The sequence below is a fragment of the Tarenaya hassleriana genome, unplaced genomic scaffold (assembly GCF_000463585.1).
Source record: "Tarenaya hassleriana unplaced genomic scaffold, ASM46358v1 Cleome4, whole genome shotgun sequence".
In the NCBI taxonomy this organism is placed as follows: domain Eukaryota; kingdom Viridiplantae; phylum Streptophyta; class Magnoliopsida; order Brassicales; family Cleomaceae; genus Tarenaya; species Tarenaya hassleriana.
In genome coordinates, this window is record NW_010966881.1 from 125,406 (window position 1) to 135,169 (window position 9,764).

At 34.1% G+C, this 9,764-nt stretch overlaps 2 protein-coding genes across 2 annotated transcripts in view; one reads left to right on the top strand and one right to left on the bottom strand.

The window, feature by feature from the left end:
• The first annotated feature begins 2,371 nt into the window (after window positions 1-2,371).
• Window positions 2,372-4,867, top strand: LOC104823138 (probable sugar phosphate/phosphate translocator At3g11320). Its single transcript, XM_010554559.2, has 4 exons — window positions 2,372-3,190; window positions 3,619-3,722; window positions 3,824-4,052; window positions 4,292-4,867. The coding sequence occupies exons 1-4, from the start codon at window positions 2,744-2,746 to the stop codon at window positions 4,436-4,438; spliced, it is 927 nt and encodes a 308-aa protein (XP_010552861.1). The 5' UTR covers window positions 2,372-2,743; the 3' UTR covers window positions 4,439-4,867.
• A 4,623-nt stretch (window positions 4,868-9,490) lies between these two features.
• Window positions 9,491-9,764, bottom strand: part of LOC104823139 (RING-H2 finger protein ATL43) — a 2,097-nt gene continuing 1,823 nt past the window's right edge. Inside the window, exon 2 of the mRNA XM_019203724.1 lies at window positions 9,491-9,732. Within this exon, the coding sequence (XP_019059269.1) occupies window positions 9,676-9,732 (57 nt within the window). The 3' untranslated portion in view covers window positions 9,491-9,675. The remainder of the gene's footprint in view (window positions 9,733-9,764) is intronic.

The following is a 9,764-nucleotide window of genomic DNA, read 5'->3' on the forward strand; positions in this document are numbered from 1 at the left end:
CTATAGTTTTTCTAGTTTGTAGAAACTAAGTTATAAACTGAGATAATATATTACTATACCTTGTGTTTCTTATGACATTCAACTATAAATATATAGGTTTATACAAAAGGAAATAAAACTTGTATTGATTTGCTCCTTTCGATCACGTTAGCCTCTAGGGTTTAGAGCCTCCTTATATAGAAAGAATGGACAATGTTGTGACACATTTTACTCCACTTGGTTCCATGGAAACTTGTGATGCAGTTTGGACTCACATGGTTTTCCGAATTTTTAAGTATCTGATCCGATCTGCAATTTAGATATCCGAAAATCGGATACTCATCCATCGATGAGATGGGAATGGGTCCAACAACGACGAAAACTTTGGCTTTTGGATTTGTATGTCAGTGTACAAGAATTTGTATATGCATACTTCTGAATCTAAGGACTAATGAGATAAGAATCGCCTAGAGCTAAAAATTTATTTTAGAGATTTCATCTTTTTTCTTTATAAAGATCTCATCTACAAAGAAAACAAAATATAGGGTGAGGCGATACGGTTTCGACGTTTGTTGAGAATCTATCGTTGTAGCTATATTTCAAGGCCACTAGCTTATCACATGGACATCCGAATTTTCGGTATCCGACCGGTAAGACATGTATGATGATGAGTTCTAAACCCCATACTCTAATATTCGCATGTTCAAAATCAAAATTATGGTTAGAGGTTGACGAATGGTTTGATTCGGTTACAGTCGACTTCAATTTATTTTGGATTTTGAAAACTCATAACCTTATTTGGTTTTAAACGGTTCAATTCGATTTGATGAGGTGACGTCTAATTAAAATTGTAAACACATAATAACCAAATAAAAAATTTGGTTTGATTAGAACAAATTTTGGGATACTATTGAATAAATATATAAAAGTTTTCATTTCAATTATATATACTGTAGTGATAAAATTATATAAACAGTTCCACCACGATAATTTTCTTAATTATATATATGTGTATTAATGAAGGGCCGACTTGGCTCAGCGGTAAAACCATTTACCGTGGGGTCTGAGGTCGCGGATTCGAATCCATCTCTCTGCATTAAAATGTAGGGGTAACGTGGTCTAGTATATTCTTTTCCCCAACACCCTCACTAGATGGGAATACGAACTGGGTTGGTCCTATGTATATTAATCGGTAATACATGGATAGATAAACGGTTATATTTATTTTATTTGGTTACGATTAATTCGAATTTGCATGATTTATTCGATTACAATTATTTCGAAGCAACAAAGAGCGTTTGAGCTAGGGAACAAAAAGCTTGTGCAAAACAGTAGAACGTTTTCTTACCGTATCTCTCCGTTGCTCGCTTTTTTATCGATCCTGTTATCAAAAACACACATCGGTCTCTTTAGTTTTGTTGCTATATTTACACATCACGAAAGAAGAAAATTGCTCCGACCCATTTGTTGTTCTCTCCTTTTCACAAAATATATATGCATGACAATGTGTGTGTGTATATATTATAAGCACGTCGGTCCATGTTTGCATATTTTCGTAGATCATATGTTGAAGCCAAATCGATTTTTTTTTTTGGTTTTAATTTGGGTATATTAATTCATATACATACAATATATATATATATTGACTAATTCTATTTCGGTCGACAATCACCAAGTCAGTGCTCAATTGCCGTACGGGCTTGGACCTAATTCTCACAAAATATAACACGGAAATTATGCTTTATTAATTTACATTTCCAGGTTGTACGATGTTATTTTTTTTATTGTTGTTTTTTGGACTATAATAATAACAACAAGCATCAATAAATAAATACAAATCTTTACAGGAAGAAAACGCGTCGAAGACTAGTTTGCTTAGTCACCCCTTTGAATATGTTTTCAATGCCACAATTTTTTTTTGTTATATTACCAAAGTTCTCAATTTTTTTTTTAAAAAATCGAATACACGAATACGGCTTAATTTGCATTCGAAATTCGAATTATTCGTTGTGAAAGTGAAACTCTATAAAAAAAATATTTACATTGGAAAAGAATATTTGGAAATTAGTATGACCCAAATTTTAAAACCTAAGGTGAGTCGAGGGGTGGTGTGTTATTATATATTTATATAAATATTTCCATTGAATAATTTCCATATGTACTATGTGCACAAGTAGTTTGCTTTACTTCTTATTGGAAAGATAAAAAAAAATTATTATCTTTACTCTCCATATCCACGAAAAAGGAAAAATAATCATTATATCATACATTTATTGGGAAATTAAAGTAAATAAACTGAAACATGGAAGGAAAATAAAATAGGCTTGTTAAAAAAAAATATATAACGCATCAAAAAATCATGAACCCAAAATAAAAACAGAAATTTTATTTTTTATTTAGCAAAAATAAGAGAGAGAGAGAGCGCTTTAAGCCTTTAACCAAGATCTCTCCTTTCGCAGCAGAGAGCCCCGCTTCTTCTTCTTCTTCCAATCGAAATCTACATCTCTCTGTGTTCGATTCCCCATTTCTGTATGCTTTTATCGTAATCAGAGCATGTATTGACCGATGGAATAACAGCATGTCTTAAATCTCTGTCCGAAAATCTCCCTCCCCGCGGCCAGGTCGATTTCTTCCGCGGCGAAATCCGTGACACCCAATTCGTAAATTTCCGTGGGGTTTCGGATCTTCCGGATATTTTCGACCAGATCAATCAATACCCATTGCTGTAAACCCGTTTCCGAGGAAACCCAGAAGGAAGAAGGCGATGAAGATGGCGGCGAATGGCCGGTTCTTCACAATAGGGCTCGTTGCCGCTTGGTATTCGTCCAATATTGGAGTTTTGCTGCTGAACAAGTACTTGCTCAGCAACTATGGCTTCAAGTACCCGATCTTCCTCACCATGTGCCACATGACGGCGTGTTCGCTCCTCAGCTACGTCGCCATTGCTTGGATGAAGATGGTCCCTATGCAGACGATCCGATCCCGCCTCCAGTTCCTGAAGATCTCCGCCCTCAGCCTCGTTTTCTGCGTGTCGGTGGTCTTCGGGAACATCTCCCTCCGGTTTCTCCCGGTGTCGTTCAACCAGGCGGTTGGAGCCACGACGCCGTTCTTCACCGCCGTGTTCGCTTACCTGATGACGCTGAAGAGGGAGGCTTGGTTGACTTACATGACTCTCATCCCCGTCGTCACCGGTGTTATCATTGCCAGTGGGGTAATTTTTACTTTCCCAACTCAAAATTTCCGTTCTTTGATCCCTGTTCGTATGCGTGTCGAAATGGGTTGTTGCCCGATTCGCCATTGGTGTTGCAGTTGAGGTGATACGTCTAGTTTAGGGTTGATGGAAAAGCAGAACTCTGAACCTTGTCCATTTAGTTCATGTTTGGCCAATGATATAAAGGTCTGAATCTGGAGACTCTTGAACGAGCTCCAACGTTGTTTAGTGCTCAGATCCAGCGAAATCACTCATAGCCTTTACTACATGAACTTATTGTTTTGCTTAGGAAAATTCAGCTTGGGGAGTAGTTCTTGTTCTTCAATGTCATTCAATGAGATCTCTCTGTTTTAGTTGGGATTCTTATGTTCCTTTTTTTATGGTTTTCTGAATCTGTCTGTTTCCCTGTGTTCTTATCTGTCTCTTAGAGTGAGCCAAGTTTCCACCTTTTCGGATTCATTATGTGCATTGCAGCCACAGCTGCAAGAGCACTTAAATCGGTACTTCAAGGAATTTTGCTTTCTTCCGAAGGGTAAGAGATGACAGTATGGTCACAGAATCAAGTTCAATCTTGCACAAGTTTTGGTTTCGGGATTGCGTTTCTGAAAATTATGTGTCTGAATTTATGTGAAGGGAGAAACTGAACTCCATGAATCTCCTCCTCTATATGGCTCCCATAGCTGTTGTGTTCCTTCTGCCAGCTACCCTTATTATGGAGAAAAACGTCGTCGGCATTACACTTGCCCTTGCAAGAGATGATTTCAGAATCATTTGGTATCTGCTATTCAATTCAGCCCTTGCCTATTTCGTGAACCTGACCAATTTCTTAGTCACCAAACACACCAGTGCCTTGACACTTCAGGTAAGCATATCTCTTGCCTACGGGTTAATGATCGTTTGGAATATATATTGCATAGTAACTCATTGGTTTCACATTTTTTATATGTTTCCTCACTTCTATCAAACTGGATCATTTTCTTCCACTCAAAATCTGCACTTTCATCAAACCCATTTGGTTTTTCATGTGTTTTTTTTTTCGGATTCTTTTGTGGAATTTATACTTGTCGGAAAAGATTCCTGAAATTCTCTCGGCCCTGACAGGTGCTAGGAAATGCAAAAGGAGCGGTGGCGGTTGTGGTCTCAATTCTAATATTCCGAAATCCGGTCTCAGTGACCGGAATGCTCGGTTACTCTCTCACAGTCTGTGGAGTGATCCTTTACAGTGAAGCCAAGAAAAGAAGCAAATGAAAACCCTTAACCCCGAGACCGAGTTTATCATTCCTCCAGACACTTTACTCTCTTCATTTCATATATATATGTTTCATAGTTTCTTCATTCTGCAACACAGGCAAGTAGCTTTGCTGTGAGCAAAACCTGACACAGAACCTCAAAGTCTTTTGCCTTTAATGGATGATATCTCTCTCTCTCATACCAAAAGGAAGCTGAGCCAAAGGTGGAAGCACGCAGGATGATGATATGATTTCACCGTAAAGGATTTGAGGACTTCCTAATAAGTAGCTCTCACTTTTCTTCTCTCCTTTTTGAATTCTCTATTTGCTTTTGGTTGTAGGTTTGTTCTAAGGGTAACATCCAGTTAGCTTTTCGATTCTTTACATTAGTTTCGAACATTCGATACATCGATCAATTAATGGAAAAGGGCAGTTGAGTTTTACAATGTTTCAGGCTGTTCTTTGAGAGTCTAGTTCATGTATTTGTGGAGGTACACAATGCTGTGGAATCTCATGCTGTGTTTTTGGCCGTTAGATTCTCTTCATAGATATATGGTCAGAGCTTTGAAGCTGCAAAGCAACTTCATTGAGAATCTGAGGCCGTGATTCTTCCAAAAGGGTACTTGTAGATGTGATCAGAGCCCTGGAACTGCAAAGTATAGAGTTAGTTTTGAATCTGACAGAGGAAAAGAGACCTGAAATGGAATCAAAACCCAAATAACAAAAACAGAAATCAGACAGCAGGGAGCAGAGTTCTTACTGGAAACATGTCTTGTCATGTCACAGCTTGCTTTGCTTCTTTCACTGTTCCATGAAATAGACGCAGGACGTTTCACTGAAGCAACTGGATTCGATGAGATGGCTAACCCGACGGTCCAACCACGCATTATTACTATTAAAGAACTGAACATTTTCATATTCTTGTTCATTTCAAGATCTTACTTGTTCCTCAAGAATCGACCTCCTCTTGTCATGAAAAAAAAATGAGCACAGTGCAAAATCAAATGTTAGATTGAAAAAGAGACAATACCCAGATAATAGAAACATGGGATCGTGTCGAGGAAAGCTGAAACGTCGTGAAATTACCACTCAGATGGTGTTTTTGAGTGCAATACCAATCTGTTCATTCATGATTTAACGTGAAAGCTGGTTGTAGAATATGATATAAGCTCGAGGTGCTATAACCATATGGCCTGTAAAAAAAAAAAACAGAGCATGAATGATAACAGGACATAAAACATAACAACACGACATGTGTAACAAATGTTGAAACTGTCCTCGTATACCGACACGAGATTTTTTAGTTTATTTCGGTTTCACTCGTGCACATATCAAAAAGTATTTTTCAAGAGGTAACCCATTCTAAAACTACGACAAAGTAAACACACTAGAATTCTTTCGTGATAGATAAACGAAAAGATATGTTCACTTTGTTGATACAAGTAACCAATCAATTTTTTTTTAAAATTATCATTAACTCTGTAGTTTCGTACCTATAGAACTCTCGAATCTCTCTCATTACAATATATTTGATTCATTACTTTAGTTTAGCTGTATTCGAAAACGCTTTTTATTTGTATCTAATCGTAACCATCACTCTCCATCTTTATGGTAACTTGTGATGTCAATCCTCTGCTTCTTTTACTGGATAGATTCCATGATTGAAAAGGTAAACTAAGAAGAGAGAGAGAGAGGAAAACGCCGAATGGGGAATTTAGATGAATTTACAAAGAGAGGATCGAAAATGGGCAGAGAGACGAAGGAGTTGTTATAATGGAAATCTCTGACAAGAAGTGAAGAAAGTTTGTGCAGAAACATGATACGGAGGGAGACAGTGGGACTGAAGCTCTTCCAAACTCGAGTGGATTTTCAAATTTACACAAATGAAAAAAAAATAATTAAAAAAATAAAAATTGTGGCAGAAAATAGACGGAAAAAATAAAGGAGAATAGGAGCTGATATCGGAGTTTTCCTTTTTGCATGAAGATGATGATGACTGCACACTAATCAATTGACATTTCGGTGTTTAAAAGTCTTTGAAATAATCTATATAATGATAGAAAAATTACATGAACATGGATGGGCTTTTACTAACAATATTATATATACATATATACATATATACATAGATACAAATATTGGGCGGGAAATAATAATAATAATAATAATAATAATAATAATATTGGACGGAAATTGAGTCTTATCTTTCTAATTGGAGATCATAGATTCAATCTTCCATGAGTTTTTGTTTAAATTTATAAGTTTCGATTAATTTATCCGTTTCACGTTATTTAAAAGTTATTATATAGAATCACTTAAAAGTTATTATATAGAATCACTGAGTTTACTTCACATCCGAAGGGTCGTAGTGGTTCTCTCTGTTATAAAAAAAATTTGATGTAATTATAATTACCGCATGAAATAACGAATGCATAATAGACAATAGACACATATATATATATATATATATATATTCGATTACATGAAAATGTCATTTTATATGGTTAGTTGTCTAGACTATACGTGTTTTACGGTTGCATAATCCACATGAAATGTTTATGGTCTTGGCTCCCTGCAGATGAGATTTTTCTTATTAACAAATTATTGAGAAACCACAAAATACTTAAATAAGAAAATATTGTAACCCTAAATAATTATTTCACAATAGAAAATAAGATAAATTTAAGTTATACCATGGAAGTCGCTTAGAGATGATTTAAACTTTCTTTTTATATTTTAACACTCACCTCCGTTTGCTTGTTATAAATTTTGGAATTCGTTTCTTTGAATTCATTTATTTCCCAAATTAATTTTTTTAGTTTCGTAAAGATTATATCTATTCATTTTTATAATAGTTTCATTTCATTCTATTTTTGTTAAACTAATTTATTAATATATTTATTTTAAAAAAATATTTTTGTTCGATTTTCCAAATATTTTTAGAGAAAAATAGGGTAAATATTAAAAACAAAAATATCTTTGTGAGATGCCATTTTTTTCATATTTAAGTTGTGCAGTTTTTGTGTTAAATTATCCAAAAAAAACCCTAAATTAAATAATTATTAATTTGTTATCCAAATAATAAATTTTAAAAATAAGAAAAAATAACGAATATTTGCCTCCGATCTCTCCATTGTTTGTTGCTTCACTTACATTTTTTGCTATCCTCTCATAATTCCTCCATTTCTCGTATATCCAAATTCACTTTCACATTTTTCTAAATTCTCTTTTTATTTTATAAAATTAAAATTAGTTTTTGAATTTTTTCCGTAATTTTTTTTTTCACGGCAAATCAGCTCAGTTCAAGAGAGAGTCTGTGAACAATATTTATAAGAAACTTTCAAAAACTTTTTCAATAAAATTACTTTTTTTTATAATGAAAGTAAATGGATATTAGGAACTCATAACAATTCTTTTGACTGCGGCGGTTAGTTTAGATGAGGAACGGATTTTCCATAAGATCCCTAAGCCATCTTTATAAAATAAAACTTTCATTTTTTTTTTATGTTTTAATAAATGGAGGTGGAGCTCGCATCAAGAAAGAGAGGTCCGTTGCTCGCATTTAAAAAAATTCTTTTGTTTAAAATTTTCATTGAACAAGTTAGTTCAAAATCATTAAATGAAAGATCGATCTATCTTTATAAATCTTTTTTCCAAAAAAAACTCTCATGTAATTGGTAAGTCGGCAAGTCACAACCTTCTTTTTTATTTACAACTTCTTAATTTTGGAGTGTGATATTTATTCAAATATTAGTAGTTATCTCTTCTCTTTCGGATAATTTAATTTTTAAATTTATGTGATATCGATTTAATAATAGCCTCTTATTCCTAAAATACTAAAGAAGTCGAATCAAAATAATATAAAATTTGAAAATAAATCTTATAATTTAGTATTCAATGTTACAAATCTAACATTGATTTTGCTTTGAAATATTTACAAGGTTCTATGATTTTTATTTTAAATTTAATTTATTTCGTATTTTAGCTTCCGACCAAACTCTTCAGATTTCCGAGATTATTGCAATGATAATCTACGTGACATTTCCATTTCGGGGGCTTTTTGATTTCTTTCACTAGAAAGTAGACTGAGTAATAGCCTTTTTCGCTTCGATTCATTTGAGTCCCGCTTCGATTTTATTTTATTTTACGATGGAAACTCTTATCCTACAACCCTTCGGGTCGGACACTGGACACTACAACGCTTCTCAACCTATGGGCCGGACACTGGACATTACAACGCTTCTCAGTCTATGGGCCGGACGAGAACGACATCGCGGATTTGAGAAAACCCACCACCCTACGTAGTAGCCGACAAATATGCAAAGTAGGTGAACCAACCTACTAAAGATATCCGCTTCGAATTTTGTTGCGCTTGAATCATCTTCTGCATGCTATATCCTATATATATACACACATATATATGTATGTCAATGTGTATATATATATATATATCATATATGTGTATATATACACACACATGATACATGTATATATATGTGGTGTGAAGAAAATGTCCATGAGTCAAATTTGTCATAGAACCTTTTTTTAAAAAAAATAATCATAAAGAGGTCCACCTCTTGATAATATGAATCTCCTTCAATTTGAACCAATGGAGACACATACGTTTTATGTATTAGTCATTACAGCAGATATCATTATCATCAAATTCATTGTTATCAAAGTACTTGTATTCCTTTACCAAAACAAAACAAAAAAGTTATTAGATTCCATTTTTTTGGTATACAACATTTAATAAGTGAGAATTTTCACCAAAAATGGATATAAATATTAAATTAATAAAAAAACGAAAAAAATCTTTTTTTGAATATAAATATTTTTTGTTAATAAAAATGGAACAGTCATAAATGGAATGGGGAAAGACTGAAAAGAGAGCAGTGGCAGTACAAGTGGAATTTAAGAACAAGATTTGATTATTAGGATTAAATGCACCTACTTCTTATCTGTTTTGCACATCCATTCTTATTTTTTATTTTTAATATGACCATAACTATATATTTTAACCTCTTTTTTTATTTTTAATATGACCATAATTATATATTTAACTCTTTTTTATTTTTATTTTTTGGGTAACAAAATCGTGTGGACGGTCCTCACACCGTGCATCTAAATAGGATAATTCATGCAGATAAATTACACTTTAAAACAAAAATTCCCCCTACCTCTCCCGCTTTCTAATTTGCTAATTCGTAATCTCGAATATTAAAAAATAAAAATTTCGTAGTTTTTAAATAAAAACTAAGCCAAGCTGGAAACGGTGGTTGTACGGTGGGGCCGTACAGCCCAGGCGAGCCACCTCGAAACGACCGCCGCGGCTTGTCGTTGGC

Coding starts and splice junctions, on each gene's coding strand:
- LOC104823138 (XM_010554559.2), top strand. CDS start 2,744: ATGAAGATGGCGGCGAATGGCCGGTTCTTCACAATAGGGCTCGTTGCC. Junction 3,191..3,618: donor GTGTTATCATTGCCAGTGGG/GTAATTTTTACT, acceptor TCTGTCTCTTAG/AGTGAGCCAAGTTTCCACCT. Junction 4,053..4,291: donor CCAGTGCCTTGACACTTCAG/GTAAGCATATCT, acceptor CGGCCCTGACAG/GTGCTAGGAAATGCAAAAGG.